The sequence below is a fragment of the Squalius cephalus genome (genome assembly GCF_949319135.1).
Source record: "Squalius cephalus genome assembly, chromosome: 3".
NCBI classification, from domain to species: Eukaryota; Metazoa; Chordata; class Actinopteri; order Cypriniformes; family Leuciscidae; genus Squalius; species Squalius cephalus.
The window spans coordinates 15,298,025-15,319,448 of record NC_137124.1 but is presented as its reverse complement, the minus strand read 5'-3'; the positions used below and the strand labels follow the sequence as shown (position 1 = coordinate 15,319,448).

At 37.5% G+C, this 21,424-nt stretch overlaps 1 protein-coding gene across 5 annotated transcripts in view; it reads left to right on the top strand.

Annotated features, from left to right (window-relative positions):
* Nucleotides 1-13,107, top strand: part of arnt2 (aryl-hydrocarbon receptor nuclear translocator 2) — a 76,403-nt gene extending 63,296 nt beyond the window's left edge. For 3 of the 5 annotated variants that reach the window (XM_079866519.1, XM_079866517.1, XM_079866521.1), the window contains 5 exons: nt 587-686; nt 1,946-2,087; nt 4,367-4,535; nt 9,492-9,637; nt 10,098-13,107. In XM_079866519.1, coding sequence (XP_079722645.1) covers nt 587-686; nt 1,946-2,087; nt 4,367-4,535; nt 9,492-9,637; nt 10,098-10,196 — 656 coding nt within the window. In that variant the 3' untranslated portion in view covers nt 10,197-13,107. The remainder of the gene's footprint in view (nt 1-586; nt 687-1,945; nt 2,088-4,366; nt 4,536-9,491; nt 9,638-10,097) is intronic. The other 2 variants (XM_079866520.1, XM_079866518.1) reach the window with 1 other exon arrangement.
* Nucleotides 13,108-21,424: the final 8,317 nt, after the last annotated feature.

Genomic DNA, 21,424 nt, shown 5'->3' with positions numbered 1-21,424 from the left:
CGCTTAATGTAATTACAAAGCCTGCGCATGTCTGCCAGCTAGAGTTTATACACTCTTTTAATGCATGGTATGATATGTATACAATGTATGATTTCTGCAGTTGGTAGGAATTAGAACAAATTTACAAAGAAATTAAGTCGGAAATTCCAGCTAAAACACGTAAAATCCAGCCTCTGATGGTCAAAGTCAGTTATTTAGGGTCATTAGCTGGTCCAGGCTGGTTTAGCTGGGTAATTCTGTTAACGTTACATGTCTTTCCTCTGTAAATATTTACAGATATATAATGTTTTATATATATACAAGATATACTTTTTCTATACAAAAATATACGGCTAAAAATAATTTATTATATTATTGCATATGCAAAAACAAAAATGATTCCAAGCTGGTTTTGCTGGATAATTCTAATAAGTTTGCATGTCTGTCTTCTGTAGTTTGTCTCTATTTTTCTGTTCTTTTTCCTCAGTCTTTGTAGCCGATAAAGATGCTGTGATGTGTTGTGTGTCTGTCTCCTTTCTTAAATGTAGTCATTCAATAACTGTGAGCATGATAAGGTTCTTTGTTTATTGGGTTTGTTTGTGTTTAGCTGATAAAAAGATGATGGTTCCCTCCTCCACTGCTGGTGGGCAGCAGTTATACTCTCAAGGCAGCCCATTCCAGCCCGGACACTCTGGCAAGAGCTTCGGGTATGGATGAACACATTTCACTACTTTTAAAAACCTGTTCACAACAAGTTTTCAAATGAAATGCGAATACACTCTGGTCATTATATTCTTTTATGCACAGTTTTCATGTGCTATAATGCAAAATCACTGAAATGTTACTGATACACTACTGTTCAAAAGTTTGGGTTAGTAATTTTAATACGTTTAGTAATTTTAATCATCTGTTTCCACAATATTATTAAGCAGCTCAGCTGTTTTAAACTATAGCTCTATTTCCATACACCTATCCTAAAAATGTGCATAATAAAAAAAATGCATTTTTTATCCGATAAGAAGACATGCACATAAACACATTTACCAAATAAATACCTCGATGCAAAACAAAAAACTCATGTGACTTTGCCTCAACAGAGGATGTGATTGGATAGTTGGACCAACCAGCGGACTAATTTCATTGCACAGCAACTTAACGTTGCTTTATTCGCGAATGTTTTATGCGATATTCCAGTTTTGCACATAAGTTAAATTCGCAACTTTGGATAGAAACTTATAATAAGTTATTCTTGAGCAGCAAATCAGCATATTAGAATGATTTCTGAAGGATCATGTGACACTGAAGTCAGGCGTAATAATACTGAAAATTCAGCTTTGCATCATAGGAATAAATAACATTTTAAAATATAATAAAATAGAAAACAGTCGTTTTACACTGTAATAATATTTCACAAAATGACTGTTCTTTGATCAAATAAATGCAGCCTTGGTTAGCAAAAGTCAAAAAATCCGCAAGGCATCGTGAAAGCCCGCGGCGGGTGTTGACGCGATGTGATTTCTGCCCAGTGTTCTGAATGTCAGAGTGACGAAATTCAATGAAGCGCAAGTAAATGGCGCGAGTAACTATGACTCTCTTAAGCCAATTGTAAAAAAAAAAATCATAAACAACTTTTGAACGCTAGTATATGTTATCACATTCCTGACACAAAGTGTTGATATTGGAATATATCAGGATGTAATGTTAATTATCTTTGGAGTCAATGTTAGGTGAATTGAGAACTTTTTTTTTTTTTTTGCTGACCATGACTGTATTTGTGGCATTATTGCATTAGATTACCTATGTCGTGTTGTGCTTTTGATAGGGAATATATAGTTTATAGTCTTATAAATATATAATTATATATAATATATAGGTTATAGCCTGCCTGCCTGGTGTGAATAGGCCTTCAGACGTTTGGCAGAGAATCAAGAGGAATGTCATAATGTGGTGCGTGTGTGTCTTTCAGCTCATCTGTGATCCACGTCCCAGGCGTCAATGACATCCAGTCCACAGCTGGTTCAGCTGGACAGAACCTAACCCAGATATCCCGGCAGATCAACGCCGGCCAGGTGTCCTGGACAGGAAGCCGACCGCCCTTCTCCGGCCAGGTGAGAATGAACCCATCGCTGCCTTTGCATGCCTGCGCCGGCAGCTTGCCACTGGCACTCTATTCTCCATCAGATTAATTAAAGTAATGGAACATTCCTCTTTAGCATTGTGATGGGAGAATTGAAACCAGATCCACGTTTGGATGTGGAGCAGTGGCTGAAAAAGATAATTCAGGGCAAAGCAGTAGAAAAATATGTATTTTAATACTTGCCTAACCAAAAAAAATATGTAAGTATTATGTATGTACAGTATATTTAAGACAAATATGTATAATTATATATTTTAATAGTAAAGATAACCAAAAAATATATATACTTTTTTCTATTCCAAAAATATAAAACTAAAAATGAGTTATTTTATTAAATATACAAAACAAAAAATTGTTTTTATTTTCAAACTGGATATCTGTATAACTGCAAACATTAAGTGCAACTAAAGTAATATGAACCAATAAGAGGGGGGACAAAATTGGAACATATTAAATAGACTCTTAAATAGTCTTTTAGGTCATGCTTAATGTCGAGTCCTGCCATTAGAGAAGGTTACCGGGGGTTGTGAAGAACCTTGCGTGTGGCGTTCATGATATGTGTGTTTTTAATCATCTCTGATTAATGTGTTTGTGTATGCTTTATGGTCTGTCATCTGTGTCTCTTTAGGAAGCAATAAATTGCATGCATATCATTTTAATGTCATGTCATATTTGTAATATCTTTAATAATAACATATGCAAAGTCATTCCCAATATTAAGCCTTTTGTTATGCAGAAGAGCAGAGAAATGCTGGTACACAAGTAGCTCTGCGGTTCTCCATTGATTAAAAGTAAAGCTTCTTGTCTGCAGCTGTCATTGTGTGATTGCAGTGGTTTCCCTTCTGCCCAGCCCAGTTAAGACTTTTAGTTTGATTGTAAGATCTGATTTACGGCTGTCTTGAGTTTGACATGAAATGGAAAGTGTTGAGGTCTTATTTGTTCTTAAAACACTTTAAAACAACTGTCCTTACCGAGTTTGTGATTAAAGTTCAAAAGAACAGTGTAGCAAGGTTAGTTGTTATGGGAAGGAGGCAGCAGGAACCGGCGAACATTGAAAGACTTTTTAAATAAATAAATAAACAAATACAATTACGAAAGTAAAGACTGCAGCCCCTCACGGACAACTGCTGCCACACATAATAAAACACAACATAAAATCCAGGCCTGTCCTCTCTCGTCCTTCACGATCGTCGCTCCTCCTTTTATGCTTCCGCTCCTCCTTGAGAGATGCGAGACCGGTGCGTCGCACAGGTGTCGCTCATCATTAATCACACCACCGGCCTCGCACCGTTCTCTCACGGCCCTCGGCCTCATCCTGCTCGTCACAAACAGCATTTATTTTAAATAAAAATGTTTTGGCTCTGTTTACACCTGGTATTAAGATGCTTTTTGGTCGATCAGATCACAAGTAGACGAGGGAGACACATTACCGTTTACACCTGCTGTTTTAATCTGTCTCTTTTGTCCACTTTCAACCACTTCTGTCCTGATTTCTTCAAGGGGAGGGTCTATGAGCTGGTAAATATATATATGGGCTTTTTCAGATCTTTTGGTCTATTAGACAAAAAAAAGATCATGCAATTTATATATGGGTCTATAATATATGGGTCTATAATGGTACTAGAATGGTAAAACATATGAAGAGCATCAACTTTCGTTTCTCTGATAGCCTCAAGACCATGCCTGAAAGCTGTGAGTGCGTGTTAGAAATAAAGGAATAGTGAGAGAACATTGTGCTTGGTACGTTTTTCATCTTTAAACCAAACTTGGGTCTTCAGCCGACAAAGTTTGAATCCCGTCTGGCTAGTGCTCTTCTCTTAATGTTTACGCATTAGATCAGTAGGCGTGGAGTAGATTCTTTTGTGACTGTTAGAACATATTCAACCACATAAGCGTCTACACTGCGAAAGCAGTCCAGTCAAATGTTTTTTTGACTACCTCTGGAAGTGGTCAAAAGTGGACAAACTTAAAACGTTTTAGACCCTGTTTACACCTGTATTCAGCGTCGTCCACTTTTGATCCAATTGACCAAAATGCATCTTAATAACAGGGCCTTAATAACAGGGTGTAAACAGGGCCTTATAAATGTCTTAACTGTCACACTTGATCAGTTTAATGCATCCTTCCTGAATAAAAGTAATAATTTCTTTCCAAAAAAAATCATACTGACCCCAACTTTTGACCGGTAGTGTATATGATTTTCCACTGTATATTAACATCATCATCATGTCTGCTGTCATTCCACCACAGCAGCAGATTCAAACTCAATCCAATAAGGCTCAATCCTCACCATTCGGCATTGGCTCCAGCCACAGCTACCAGGCCGACCCGTCCTCATACAGCCCTCTGTCCAGCCCCGCCACCTCCTCGCCCTCTGGAAATGCCTACTCCAACCTGGCCAATCGCAGTGCTGCTTTTGGTAAGATCTGTTCATTTATGACAATAAATTTCTCCATTTTGGTGCATACGTGTTTATTGCGCTAGCATTGCTGTATGTTAAAAGGGGTCATATTATTCTTTTTTGAAAAGCATTAAAAAAGGTCTGCAAAGTTACAAAGCATGAAGTTTCTGAACTCCCTCAAACACCTCCATTGTAGTCAAGTTTTCTTCCGGGAATGTTCGTCACAATATTCCTTATTTAAATAATTCCTGCTCAAGGCATATGCAAAAAAAAGGGGTAAGGGGTGTGACATGTCTGAAACACGCTGGAAGCGGTTGACCAATTGCAATACACTGGTCCAGCTGACCAATCAGAGCATTTTGCACTTTTCGAAAGGAGGGGCTTAACAGAGCGTTACTGACAAACTGGGAAGAAAGGTGCTGCAACAAAGTAAAATATGTGAATAATAAGGTGTTTTTTTAACATTTGACGCATGAAACCTATTCTAGTAGACCCTAAAAACAAAATAAGACTTTGTAAAAGGGCTTAATAGGTCCTATTTAACATTCATTGAATCATTTATTGATCAACATGATCAAGTAGATATCATAATTTGAACTTGTGTTACAGCTGCACGTGTTAATGACATTTTGGTATTGTGAAAACCCTTTTTACCTGAAACGGTCGAATGATCTCACCGCATGATTGACAGTAGATCCCTGGTGCGCTTCAAACCGTGATATGTTCCAGACTGACGTCAGTCTTAGATTAACAGGCATTCATATGGAGGTGACATCACAGCACCTCTGGGAAACAAAATCCTCCCATGAGCCCTTTCAGATGCCTGTATGAACTGTCTTTTACATGTACAGCGATTTATAGATTTCCGTATTAAAAGACTATAACACACAATGACTGAAACAGACATTTGTCTTCAACAAAACAGTCTTTGTCTTTGACAGCAGACAATGTGAGAATTGTATGGCATCCATAGTGAGACAAACAGTTTTGTTGTTTTGGTTTCTCTGGATTGGCCGCTTAATCTCTATTATAGACCGTATAAAAAACAGATTTCTGTGGTTCGAGTGATCACAGTTGTTGGACAACAGGCAATTAGATGTTTGTTCTTAGTTTTGAAAACCCTTTTAAATCACTTCTCAATAGAACAGCGACTTTTAATCATGACTGTTACACAACATGCATAACTTATTCAATAAGTTTGGAAAATCTCTTTTCAAATAAGTTTATGTAATCAAAACATACATCAAGAAGGATGTCACAAAAAGTGAAATAGAGCTGGGGTGTCCAAACCTTTTTTTTTTTTTTAAAAGGAGGCCAGATTTGATGAAGTGGATAACTTCTCCTTCATGATATATATAATTATTGTGCATTCATATCGCCCACTCCTATTCTATCTTACATCAGTCAAACTCACTTGCTCTTGCGTGTCTTTCTTTTGTAATGTGCTGGGCTTTAAACACCCTGCAGTGTGTTTAATTAATCTGTCATGTGCTGCACCTTTTAACTCATGCTACAGAGATCTGGTTTCTGAATCCTGACACTTTTAAGTAAGGAATTTGACCAGCGTGACACGTAGGGCAAAGATCCACCACCACAGTTGTGCAACTTTTCACATTCTTCGACCGAAGGCAGAACATGCTGAACGGCTTAAAGGGAGAAACTGTAGAATTGTTGTTATTGCATTACATCCGTTTAAAGCCGCCTCGAATTTCTCCATCACATTCAGGTCTATGAACCGAATTTAATTTGAAGCAGAGCGTACGTACGGAGGCTTAAAGGATGGCATTTTTTCCCCATTGTTGTGTCCCTTGAGGGGAACTCTCTACCTTGAACCTGTGATTAGTGTGTCCATTTAATAAGTAATTTATGTTAAAGAGGTGACATTAAAAACCCACTTCAATTTCGAGTGTATCAGACTCCGAATGGCTTTCCAAGCCCTGAAGACTTCTGCCAGCCGCTTGAAAATGAAGCCATGTCCAGATAATTCTTTTTTAATATGGTGTCATTAAAGAAAATGGGACATTTATCTTCACCTCCTCACGTGGACAGCCCTTGAACGCGTAAATGGAGGAAGAAAGCCGAGACTGCAGGAATGTCTTTTTCTGTATTTGGAATTAATTCATTGAATGCCATTTTTCCCAGCAAACGGAGCACATTATTGTATTGTAATCCTTAGTTAGTGAAGGTATGTGCACAATTGTAACCAATGAGAATCAAAAATTGCCCAGTTGATCGATAAAACAACTGTTTTCTGTTTTAATATACATTTTAAAATGTAATTTTGTGCTAGCAAAGCTGAATTTTCAGCAGCCATTACTCAAGTTTTCTAGTGTTACGTGATCCTTCAGAAATCATTCTAATATAATACAATTATTATCAATGTTGAAAACGGTCATGCTGATGAATTTTTTTGTGAAAACCATGATATTTTTTTTCAGGATTATTTCATGAATAGAAAGTTCATATGAACAATATTTATTTGGAACAGTAATCTTTTTTTAACATTTATAATTGTATACACTTAGTAGTAAAGACATGCATGTTACATTTTTTTTGCTCATGAATTCTTTTGAAATCTTATTCTTATGAAATCTTCATTGCTTTTGCCAAATTTGCCAGAGTATATGTATGGCCTTGTTCCCTACCCAGACTTAATGACTTTCTCTCTATGATGAATTCATAAAAAGGAAAGTTGTACTTTGCAACTTTTCCAAGGAACTTATATATTTTCATATTTCATATTCAGTTCTGATGGAAATGAGAAGTGACAGGGGAGCACATCTCTGCTAGAGCAGCAGTTTGAAGTTCAGAAATGTCATTAATTTTAACATTTTTATATCATGAACTGAGGGCAGATTTATTAGGTGACATTACCAAACCACTGCATATTTCAGAAATTCAGTTTCTTTTTATTTGTATAGGTTTTAAGTTAATTGACTGCTATTGTTTGCTGAAGGCCAGGATCTTTGTTCCAGGACATGTGATCAATATATTTACACAGATGAAATCTTAACTCTTTGTTTCCAAGTGTCCAATCAGTCACACATACAAGTAGATAAAAGAAAAGAACATGGGCAGGGTAAGAATAAGATAATGGTCAAGTAAAACATTCACATGAAATCAATACAATCTTTTATTTACAGATAAAAAAACAGCTCCTGCCAGATTTGTACTGCATAGTTTGTACAATCTTCTTTTTTGCAACTAATGAAATGCATAAACAACCATCATACTGCCTTCATTCAAATGTTTCATACTGAGATAATGCTACATTGTGACTTAATTGCAGTCTTTATATGCTTACGTGAAATTGAGCATGTTTTTAAATGAGCTGCATTTATCACTATGAAAGCGAGAGAATGTGCTTTCAATCCTTGCATTGATTTGAAGAGCACTTGGGACTAACAGCAAAGCCCAGCTCTTTGTTTGAAATGTGTTTGCTTTCGTCACGCCGGCTTTTTGCACCGTTTCATCTTTAAGAATCATGTTTGATGGAGTGGTCAGAGAATAAGCGGCACCTAAGCTCTACAGAGGCCGAGGGAAAACATGAAGCACGGCGATTTCAGATTGATGGGGACGGAGAAAGATGGCTAGGGGAGACACAGACAATGAGAGACGAATAGGAAAATTGATAGAGAGGTATACGAGGCGCGTCAGTGGAGCCAAACAGCCGAACCTTGAGGGAAAGACAGCCAGAAATCGAGCCAGAGAAGGGACGCTCTCGGCTGAATACCGCCGTCCGCGTGGCAAGCGCTAACACAGTAGGGAAATGAGAAGTTTGACCTTACATCACTGCCTCATCAACATGGAGAATATGAGAAACAGCCCGAGGGCATCGCTGTGCCATCTTGCAAAACACCCACCCACGTCGTCACCTCCGCCTGCGCCCACCGCGCATTAGTCTTCTCGACTCTGCTCGTTTCCTAACCAAAGACTCGGGCCCTGCGGGTGAAGAGACTCTAGATGTATGCGTTTAAATGATTCTGTCAGCCTGTAGTAAATGTGTTCCCCTCCTGTGCGACAAATTGAGCGAAATGGAGGTCGTACGGTTGAAGTGTTTTACACGCACGCTCGATTGAGATGCTGCAAAAGTAGACGTGTGTTGGAGTTAATGGTGAAAGTTGATACCGCAAATTATAAACATGTTTGTTGAGAAGCGGTGGAGGATCCGTATCAGAACATTCTTCCTTCATTGATTCACCCTGAATGTTTTTTTGTTTTTTGTTTTTGTTGTTTGTCTGTAGAACGCAAAAAGTTTTTTCCAGTGTTATTTTTGTATTATTTATATACTATTATAGTTTTTATTAATGTTTTTAATTAGCTTTTATTTTTGAATTTTCATTTTAGTTTGTTTTAATCATTTTTATGTGCTTTTGTAATTTTTATTAGTTTTTTCTATTTAGCATTTATTTTTCAGTTTTAGTCATTTTAGCACTTACTCTATTTCAGTTATTTTTATTGTATTCAGTTTAATTTTCATATATTGTTTTTCTAATGTAACTATAACTAATATAATATAACTTTTATCTAATCTAATATTTCTATTTTACTTTATTTTAGCTTTATTTCAATCAGCAAATTATTTTTAATAGTTTTAGTTAATAACAAGACATTTTATTTATTTTATTTTTATTTTGTTCAGTTTATAATTTTCTTTTAAGTTTTTCATCTAATATTTACATTTTATTTGATTTCAGGTTTTTCAGAAACAAATGTTTAATAGTTTTAGTTAACAATTATAACACATTTTATTTTTTATTGTATTTATAATTGTTTTTTTGTTTTGTTTTTTGTTTAAGTTTTTCATCTAATATTTATTTTATTTTATTTCAGCTTTGTTTCAATCAACAAATAATTTTTTAAATAGTTTTCACAACTCTTTTCCATACTACATTTCACTGGAATTCCAATAATGAACGCCATGAAAAAATGATTATAGAAGTATTATCTGTTCATCTGTGTTGGTTTCTCCAGATGTGTCAGGTGAAAGCAGCCAGAGCGGAGGACAGTTCCAGGGCCGTCCGTCTGAGGTCTGGTCCCAGTGGCAGAGTCAACACCACAGCCAGCAGGGTGGAGACCCACATCCTCATCCTCAGTCCAGCCAGACGGAGGTCTTCCAGGTGAGCGCTTCACATCAAAATACACCTGTGTTCAGCACATGTAGAGTTGCATTGGTGGGCAACAGAACATTTGAAGGCCTGTGATAGTAAACGATATGCTAACCAAAGGAAAGAAAATGGAAGTAAAGATTTAAAAGAATAGTTCAAATGAAATTTCTGTCGTTATTAACTAACATTATTTACTGTCATTCATATTAATTATTGAATTAAGTCTTTAATCAGTGTTATTTTATATACTATTTGATATATAAAATAACACTGATAATGATATATACTGTCTCTTGATATAGTAATCCAATTCAAGATGTTTTGAAACAATGGGTATTGTGAATAATAATAAAAAATAAACAGAATGACGTCTGATGTGAATCAGCCTTTACAGTTACACTGACTCACTGGCAGAGCAGTAACCGAACTCAGCTTGTCTGATTCAACAGAGCGCTGTATTTCTGTCCCACAGGATATGCTGCCGATGCCAGGCGATCCCACTCAAGGATCAACCAATTACAACATTGAAGACTTTGCCGACCTCGGCATGTTCCCACCGTTTTCTGAGTAAATGGAGACTCTTATGTTTGTTGGTTTTGTTTTGGTTCAGACTGCAGTACCTTTATCTCACATGTGACGGACATGACGCTGCTGAAACACATTTCTGAATTCACTTACACACTCTCTTGACTTGATCATTCATACACAAACAGTTAAAAACAAGATTCTTGATGTTCCCCATCATTTGATCATCATGTGCTGCCATTATCAATAGAAAATATACGTAAACAACCCTTTTAATAAATACATTTGCATTTACAGTCCAATTTTTGAGAGCGATAACAGTGTAAGATTATAATTTACTTAAGTTAACAAAGCGCAATAACTATTAAGTCTAATTTACATAGAAAGCAGGTGAATTTAATGCCTGGTTTGGGTGAAATGTGAATATGATGCAGGATTTTGTCTCAAAATGACTGTATGCTAAAGTTAGATGATTCATGCAGCGACCTCAATGTCAGGACTGTTTTCACACGCACAGGAATCCAACAAAAATATAATGAAAAGTTTTTCTCTTTTTTTGACGTTTTTAACGTACAGAAGTATTTTCAGAATCTTTCATGATGCGAAGAATCTTTTTCTCTTCAAGTGTTGCACCTCATTTTTCATTGCCAAACAGCATCTTGCTGACAAAAAACGCTGAGATATTTTTACGCTTACCGTGTAAAATGTAGTCTATGTAGTGATGTCTATAACCTAGTTAAACTAATAATAAATGTAGGCAGATGTAAAGAAAAAAAATCAGTATTTGATTTAAATCGAAAATTGGTTTTGCAGCCTTTTTTTTTTTTTTTTCCTTTTCCTTTTGTTGTTCTTACAAAAACACTTGCAACAGTGTCACTTTGTGAAGTAATCGACACCAGCCTCATATGAGCAAATGCAGCATAAAAATAAACAATGTTCATTGTAATCTTTGTGGCAGCTGCAATTCTTGCTATTAACTTTTGGACTAATAACGTGGACTTCTCGTTTTCATGATGAAACTCGATCGCGCCACAACTATGGACTGATGGAAAGACGTCGACATGAAATCTAAACCTTTTTGCAAAATCAAATGGATGTTTAATGTAAATAATGTGATTTTTATGTCGGACCATGTTTCATTTGACATACAGCTATATATACTTGTGTAGGTTTAATATCATTGTGTGCAATGTAAGTACATATTTAACTCCAGTACTTAGTTAGCCTGTCCATTGTACAATGAGTTTAGATTGTATAAATTGTGCAAATGTGTTCCATTATTTTTGTGTAACTTTATGACAAGAAATTGTGCTTGTGACAATAAATTCTCATCGAGTATGTGCATTTCAATCAAATAGACTGAGCTGTATTCATTGGGTTGCTCAATACACACATTTTTAACATATTAAATGTTCATTTTGTTTTAACAGATCATAAATTGTGTAAATTCAATCCTGAAAATGATGATTTCTCTCCATTAATGCTAATCTGCATTGGTTTTGTGTCTGTTGGTTTCATGTTGACTTTATGTAGGTATACAAAAAGGGAATTTCAGCTATAATGTACAGTAAAACTACTTTCATTAATCGTAGAGTTATGGTAAATAGCGTTTTGTGCCGTATATTAAATGGTCTGCATGCATACAAATTTATTGCTGCTCCAAGAAACATCAATGGACAAATTGAGACTTACTGCCTGTTCATTTATGCTTCCTTATCCTGCTTATTTAGGTTGTTGGTCAGGGAACAGGAAGGGGATTTGACCACAGGGATTACTCATAAACACCAGCAGACGCTAAATACGCTTTCTGAATTCATTTGGACATTCAAACTCCACAGAAGAAAAGTGAAGGCCTTTAATGCTGCGGTCGCTCATGAGGACCTGCTCTGCCCTCGTCTGTACAATGGGCCGTAGTATTTCCTAAACTCTATCTTATGGTTTTTTGTTTTGTTTTTTTGCATCCAGTAATAGGTGCTATTGTTGCTTTCAAGTCCTCCTGGGAAGTTCCTTTCTTCAAGTGTATTTAAATGATTTTGATTTAACTTGGAGCAATTTCCTATTTATTACTGCTTTTTCTCTTCCTTACAGACACTGGAAGCACCAATTCAACAGAATGAAGTGCGAAGGATGTGCTTTTGGTTTGTATTTTACATTTTTGTCTATCGTATCATATTCTGCCAGAGAGAATGATGGGACATGTATTTTTGTTGTGCAACCTGTTGCCTCGTAACCCAGCTATGGTCAATGAGTAGCTAAATAAATCATACAGTAACAATTCACAATTACAACTTAGCAGTGTTATTTTAATATTATGTATGTACTATTAGTTGACTTAACTTAATAATTTTAAGGCAAAAAGTTTCCTCACTTTTTTTAAGTAAATAAACTTCATGCGTAATTGAAAAAAAATGAAGTTATGTGGAATTAATGTGGTTTGTTTTAACCCATGTGGTAATGTTCATTTGCGCTCATCTTGTATATGACATGACTTGAAGATAGCAAATCATTGTTGTTTTTTAGCAGGTGGTTTTCTACTACGTGCATGTGAGAGTGGCGAGAGACCGTATCAGCTTGTCATGTAATTGCATTTCTGTACACTGTCAAAAATGTTAATGTTAAGTTCCTTCTGGGTGAAGCATGACGAGACTTGACTGGCTAGAAGCGTAAACAGCAGCTCCATTAAATCACGTTCATTGCGTGCGTCTCAGTTTAATGCAGAAGTATACTTTTCAGATGTTCTGCATTCCAGCGGATCTTGATGCTCTTTGATTAGACTGTCTGAATGCTCGGATGACACCTCAGATCTGTTTAGTAGGGAAACTTGAGATGTTCTGCTGAGGTCAGCCGCCTGAAATCTGGCTGCATTCACTGTCATACCTCCATGTTTTTACTGTTTTGTAACAGCATGAAAAGTTTTATCGAATTGGATTAAAAAAAAATAAAAAAATGGAAAGTATATCTTTTAAAGTCACCATGAAATCAATTTTTTTATTTTTTTTTATGGACTATTGCAGTATTTATTATAAATGATTTATCCATGCACATCATTATGTTTTTAACTTGACAGGGCAGGACAACCTGTCACTCACATGAGATCCACCAATAGCAAACCACAACCATCCAATCAATTCCCAATGAAAAAAATCAAGTCTCACTTTACATTTGTTCTGGTTCAAGCAGCCACTTCACTTGGATATATGTTACAATAAGGAAGAAAAGACTTGCAAATTCTGTTTCATGGCGACTATAAATAATGTGTTAACTTTATAATATGATTCCATCTGTTAACATTAATTCATATGAACTAACAATGAAAAATACTTCAAAGGCATTACAATCTTAATGTTTATTTCAACATTTTGTGCTTGATTTAATGCATTAATTAATGTTATGCACTAATGGAACCTTATTGTAGTTTTATTAATATTCTGAAGTTCTAACAACTTTTCTGGAAATCAAGTGGTTTTCAGCTTTTCTATACTCTATATAGGCTATATTATTTCTTTATTTACCCTTTTCCCAGCATGCACCCTCATAAATAGTATTACATTGTTTGGCCGTTGATTTCTTCTGTCGTTTAGTAACTTCAGAATGAGTTTGTTACTCTATTTGAAATAATTGGTATAAAAAAAGTATCTGTTAACATGAGTTGCACTATGAACTAACAAAAACAATGTTAAACAACTGCAATGACAAAGATTATTAGATGTGAAAATATATTGCTCACTTTTTGCTCATGTTAGTTAATACACTAACTAATGTTAACAGGTGAGACCTTATTGTAAAGTGTTAGCGTCTGTTTAGTTTTTGTCTATAATTCAAGACAAGCACATATTTGAGAAAAAGCACAATATTGCAGCATTTAAAACATAAATAAAAAAATGGAACAATTCACATTTAACTCTGTTAATTTGACACAAGAGCTTTTTAGACTTAATCTAAAGTTCATTGAATACATTTATTTAGAATAATGTAGATGATTTCAACTACAAAAAGTTTTTTTCCAGTTCTGAAGGATTGTATAGTAAAAGTTGAATTCCCCATGCACCTTACAGGCCTGTGGCTATGCAATCAAACCCTGTTTTTGTTTTGGAACGCGACCAGCGCATTCATTTAATGTTGCGTGCAATGCATTGTCATATCTGACAGGATCAGGTTAGGCCCTGTTAGGTTTTGCTCATTCAAAGTGAGTTTTGCAATAAAACCATTAAACCATTTTAAGAGTGAGAAATAAAAACATGGCTTCTGCCCTGCTGTTTTCAGGTGTGCTTTTGAATTGTTTAGTATGACGGCAAAACAGTGGAAAAGATGATGATATGGATTGCTTTGTCAGATTAATGGGTCAATATCATTCCATTGACTTTTATCGACACCTTGGCTTTGGTCAACATATTTTGTTGATCCTGGAACAACATTCCAGTCCGAAAATGTATATCCCCCTAAAGCTAAACCTATACCCATAAGTTATCCCTAAAATCAGAGGGAAATGGTAGGTGAATAACACTGATGTAGAACCACCTATACCTGGTTGTAAGCCTAAACTTGATATAAACTGTAAACGTGTTCCTCAAATCTGATTGGTTGATTGGAATGTTGTTCCAGGATCAACAAAGATGTTGATCCAGGAACATGTTGTACTTGGTGAAATCAGGTTCTGCAACTCTGAGTGTCCGGGCCATAAGTTTTCCCATTTATGTTTGTCGGTTTGCTCTGCTGGATGCAGGATGTTCCTGCTGTCTGAACACTGTGGAAAACTGATGTCATGAAAACGCTGACTAATGGCACGACAAGAACACACACAGTCCCAAACCATTCACTAGCGACTGTCCTAAACTGTGATGTCAAAGACTGCAGATGGGGAGAAAGATCTGTCCATTCCAAGCTGTTTAGGTTTATGTCCATCCTTTGTGTGTTCATTTATTTGATATTCTGGCTAATTTGAGTGTGGCTAACTACTGTGAGTGCGTACTTTCAGCTCTGTTTAATATATTTACCCACTCAAAAAATATTTAGCCCTAAATTTAAGATGCCTGCATTTGAATTTATATAAAATTTCCACCCATTTGGATTACACAGTTTTAAAGGGATAGTTCACCCAAATATAAACATTTTGTTCCAGTGCATGCTTAAATCTATGCCACATAATTCTGCAGATTTTCTTTCCAAAACAGCATGAAAAATGGGGGAAAGGTCAGTCTGGGCCTAGTGATAGGTCACCATTCTAAGGCTTTCCCCCCATTTTTAGACGACTTTAAGAAATGCTGCACATGTCTCTCAGTAAAGGCAGCATTTTTTTTTAACTTAATATTTATTTGCAGCAAAAAGAATTATTGCCCTTTAAACAGCTGTGCCTGTCCTGATACATGACATATGTTCAGTGATGTTTCTTTTCTTTCTGATTTCTCAGAAATTTCAGAGGCCCCTAACATAACAACCCATCCTGCTGCGCAATACTTGCCCTCAGTTTGAGTATGTTCAGTTAAGTACAGGATTTTTTTACAAAATATACTGGCTCTGTTCTAAAGATAGTCAGGTGCCTATATGAAGCATTATATTTGCTATATTATTATTATGCTGTATTATAATATACCTTCTTTTGGACAAATTTTAAAGCAACACTTTTTTCCCCATCATGAAAAATCCAACATTTAATACTGTAATTTGTTATCCAGTGCATTGACTCTAGCTTTGGGAAGTCCGAAACTCCCAACTTCATTAGAGGAGAACAAGCTCAATCTTGGTTCCGATAAGATTCCCAGAATCTCCCCAGTACTTTAATTAAGTTACGTTGGTGTAACCTCCATGTGTGTAATGTGAGATGGTTTCTGGTTCCTCTTGAATATAAGTTGACATACTTTACCTTCCAAAGTGGAACCGTGGTGTCAGTGATCATTAGCTATGAGAATCTCCCTTGGGCGAAACTTTCTTGAGGTTCATCCACATTGTTTAAAGCTAAAACTCTTAAGAAGACATCAATTACCCGGAGGACCTGAGGCAAAGCTGTGATGGACATGTTGGTGAAGATATTTTGACAACCTCCTCCGCTTTCAAATCATTCAAAGAGAGGGCAGCTGGCCCCTGAAAATGTTTCTTCACTTTGAATATGGCGTGATGGTGGAACAAACAATAAATCCATTCCTCTTTCTAGGAACTTGAGACAAGAAAATTGGCGTTTTGACATGTTTGTAATTTGTCATCTTTTCTATTATTTTGGATGGTTGTTTTTCTGCTTACTGTACGTTTGTTGGTTTATGTGATCGTACAAAAAACTTGTTTTAAGTTTCTGTATAAACTAAGGATGAACTAATGGTTTGTCTGATGACAAGAAGCCCAAAATGATAAGAATATATCTATTCTACATATTCTTCAATCTTCAAAATCATTTAGGTATAAACAAGCATGCAGGCACTGCATGAACATGCACCAATTTTTGTCAGTTTATCGAATTTATTCAAATCAAATTCGATTTCAGATTCTGAAAGTAAGGTTTACAATGAACACTGAAGTCCGAATGCATGCAGTGTCCAGTTGTTGGATTTTTGCCCTTATGATATATACAAAAAAGCTGACATATTGTAGCCTACATCTCAGAAGAGCTTTTTTCAGCAAATGTTTAGTAAATATTCAGTCTTCTCCACCTACCAGTTCGTAAGATGTAAATAAATTTAGGCACGTTAGTAAGATATAAAACATATATATAAGCATGCATAGGTGTGCAAGGTATACGATGGAAAAAAAAATGGTTGGATTTGAATGCTTATATGACTTGTATTTTTATTTGATACAAGTAAATATGATATATTTATTTGATACTTGTTTTTCCATTACAATTAAATGATGTTACTGTAAAGCAGGGGTTTTCAAGCTGGAGTCTGGGTACCCTCACATGAAGATGATCAAATTTGTGGGTTTGTAACATCTAAAAGATTGAATACAGGTCTAAAGTTTTGGAAACAACAGCCTACTCATTGCCTGACTTTAAAAATTACACAGTTGCTAAAATGTTTCCTTTTCCCATCATCCCAGCGACTGAAAGTGTCTGTAAACCCTTCATCCCATAACATTAGCACACCATATCACAAACATGCAAACATTTCAGCTTTCAATTCCCACAAACCACAATGCTTTTAAAGCTAACAACCAAGTCCTGGGTGAGGGACTGCTCACTTCTTATGTAAATATTGTTATTGTGTCCAGACAACTTTCCAAAGCCATCCAATAGTTCTATCAGATGCTAAAGGTCATATTTCCAGACACATCACATCAGTCCAGGGCATATGATTGGCCAGCTCTCCAGCTAACTTAATTTGGTTAAAACCAACCATAACATTACAGAAAACAAAAGCCGGAGCATTCCAGACGTTGCTAACATAAGCTTCCAGTCAGTTGCCGTCCATTTGAGTAAAACCTTTTTTTATTGCACCATCTGGATAATTGTGCCTCTGTCTCATTGTATTAGCGTATGAGGGAGAGCATATAGTGAGAACTGAGAACATTCCCAATGTGTCTCTGATGAGTGATCACGATATTGTTATAGAGTTCGGAGCCAGAACTTCAGATCCTACTGGGACACTGTGGAAATGACCAGGCAGAAGTGATGAGGCAGGGGGGTGATGCATCGTGGGAAAGTAACAGGAAAAACAGTCCTGTGACATCACTGTGTTTATTTCCTCTAAATGTTATTCTCCTTTGCATTGGTGTGTCATTGGCATCTATTTAAAAGAACATTTTCCACATTATATTATGCCGTGTACAATGACGTGATGACTTAGGCAAACAATTACAGTTTACCGGAATAATTGTCATTATCATCTCACCCTCATGTTGTGTAAAGCTCAGAAAGAGCTCGGAGGTTGAATTTAGACAAGGTTTTACGTCACTAATGCTAAACACCATCAGTGATTCATAAACGACATTTGAAAGTAGAGGGGAAGATTTTCATCCCGAGTTTGTTTGATTTTACATTGTGTAAAATTTGTTTCTCTCTGCAGACATTTTGTTTATCTCAAAACCACAGCCGTGACATCTCAAGATTATTTTAACATGTTAAGCCAGCTGCAGACAATGCATCATACAAAGATAGCATACATTTTGGTGAATCTCCACATTTGCATAAAGAGAATGAGACCTTCTTTTGGGATCATTTGCATTGTGAGATTATGTTATGACAATGAAATCAAGTTTTTTTAAATATATATAGCTATATATATATAAAAATCAGGTTTATGTTCTGTTTTTATGTAGTTTAATGCATTCCCAGTTCCTGTGTTTATTTCTTTAGTTTACCTAGTTTCCTAGTGTGAGCCTGTTAGTTACCATAACAACCTATTGTGTCCACCTGCCCCTTGTTAATTTACTCATTTAGTTTGTGTATATCCCTCTTTAGTTCAGTTTCTTGTCCATTTTTACATCTATTTAAGTTGGTTGTTCTCTTCCTGCGTCTTTATCTCTGTTCTGGGTGTTTGTTAATTTGAGTTAGTTTTTTTTTTTAGTGACATGTGAAGGCCATACTCCATACTCTGAATTTGTCCTCTGCATTTAACCCATCCAAGTTAGTTGCACACACATTAGGAGCAGTGAGTAGTGAACACACACACACCCGGAGCAGTGGGCAGTCATTCACTGTGGCGCCCGGGAAGCGATTGGGGGTTAGGTGCTTTGCTCAAAGGTCAAAAATTAATTTCCTGCCGGTATTAAGACTCGAACCCACAACCTTCTGGTTACCAGTCTCTAACCGTTAGGCCACGACTGCCCCTATTTTAGTTATTCTTTATTAGAAGTTTTACTGCTGCAGCTAGATCCTGCTCAAACTCATCCTTGCTTTAAACTCATTATTGCTTTCCCTGAGAGAAGAACGGACCAAAAATATGAATCTGGTAGCAGTTTACCCATCACCCCTCTCACTTGCACAAGATGGCATTCCCCTGGAAGACTACGTGGAGGAGTTGCTTGAGCTTAGCCACCTAGTGTCCTGGAGCGACAGTACCTTGAAAACCTGTTTCTGGAGTGGTCTGGATGACTATCCTTTCCCACCACTGCTAGCAGGAGCTACCACGTGCACGCTGACACAATACGTGGACTATGCGCTTTGGCTGATTGCCAACTGAGTGCATTTACAGTTGGCAAGATGCCAGTTCCAAAGCCCACCAAGAACCTAAAGCCTGAGCCCACCACAGACACAGAGCTTGGGCCTGCCTCAAAGCAAGCGCCAAATCCAAAGCCTGAGCTAAATTTCGCCCTGGAGCCCGAAGCCAACAGTAAGTCTGACCAGGTGCGTGAACCGGCAACAGCATCCTGTGAAGAGGGCATTTTAGTAGAGTACAAGGGCATGGAAGGAAGCCCTGACCACACTCCCGCCGCTGAGGGTGAGCTGCATCTGGCCTTGAGGAGTTATGAGGATTTGGAAGAGGATTTCCCCTGTGTCTCCACTGGTCCCACCCAGCTCCAAGTCTCCTGCGTCTCAGCTGGTCCCATCCCAGCACCAAGTCTCCTGCGTCTCCACTGATCCCGCCCAGCTCCAAGTCTACTGCATATCCAATGGTCACACCCAGCTTCTCTCTCCTGCCTCCTCTGTCTATGCCAGCCATTTCCTCTGCCATGCCTCCCCTGGCTCCCTTTAGTCCCCCGTCCTCTCCTCTGTTAGCTCCAACCAGCAACTCGGATCTGCCTCAGATCTTCCAGTCTTCAGCTCAAGTAAGACGATCCCCTGGCTCCACTTGGGGCCGCCTAGCCCATCACTTCACCTCGGCCTGCCTACCAACCGGCTCCACCTTGGCTCCTCCCTCCCCTGGCTCCACCTGGGACCATCATCCTTATAGCTCCACCGGCCTCTCTCATCCTTCCGGCTCTGCCTGGGTCAGTTGTCACTCTGCTGATTCCACAGACTTCCAGGCCTTCAACTGTGCCTCATCCTTCCAACCCTTTCGGCTCCATCAGGTTCCGCATTCGCTCCGGCTCTGCCTTGTTCCACAGTCCTCCCGCACCCTGGCTCCACCTCGGCCACTCATCACCGCGTCTCCGCCTTAGCCTCTAGGACCTATGGCATCACCCGGTCTCTGTGTCTGCTCGGCTCCACCTGGGTCTCCAACTCTCCTGGCTCCACCGCTTGTTGTCGGACATATGACTCCACATAGGCTCCTCACATCCTTGGTTCCTCCGTAGACCTATATCCTGGCTGTGCTCTGGGTCACTCCCTTGCTCCTCCCTCCATCATCTCCTCCCTGGGTCTTCCCTCCATCGTCTTCTCCATGGTCCTTCCCTCTACTGACTCCCCCATGAACTCTTCTTCAAATGGACATTTTTGGTTTTTTCCCCCTGCTCCCAAGACTAAGGTGTAGTTTCTGTTTATGGCTTGAGGATGTGCCATTCGGCCTATTGTGTTCACCTATAATTCTCATTTAGTCTGTGTGTATCTATACTCCCTATTTTGTTCAGTGTCTGTTCTTATGTCTATTAGTATGTATTTGTTTAGTGGTTGTTTTTCTCCTGAGTCAGACATTAACTGTTCATGACCGGTTTCATATTTTCAGTGTTTAATTTGCAGGATCTGTTAGAGTGGTTATATTTATATTCCCTATTTTCCAACTTTATGGACCCAATTTTCATATAATGAGATACTTGAGTGTGGCAGTGGATGAAATTACCTGTGGTGATTGTTGCAAAAAAAAAAATGTTGTGATGAAATGTTTTTGCTGTTTTTGATCTGCAGGTTTGCTGCTCTCACAACACTACTGTCTGATGCATTAAAACCCAATCCTGTGAGGTTCATATGACCCTGATAATACTGCGCGTGACTGGGCTCAAATCTCCTGAGATCAGAGGAGTCAATGCCCAGAATCCAGCTGTCTGCTCTTTCATTTAGACACATGTACAGCCCTGCAGACACAAAAATCCATTTCACAACCAACAGCTGAAAAGTGAACAGACTTTGGTGTTTTACCAACTATGTGTTTTGAAAGGCCTACAGAAAATGTCTGATGTCACAACTATTTGAGGAAATTCTTTTGAAATTTATAACAAAGTTCAGAAGGTACAGCTGCTGAATACACATTGTGTATTTTAATGGCATGCCAAATAACAGGCCAATAATGTACCATGAGAAAACTGATAAAAAAAAATGCATTTGATAGGATTTCAATCACACCATCTGTTTCTGTTCATTAAATCATTTGAAATAATTCACTAACAGGTTTTAAGCCGTTAAATTGCTCTGCTTAATAACCGCTTATTTAAAGGCTCCCAAATATCATCTTTATTGCCTTGTTAACACGATTT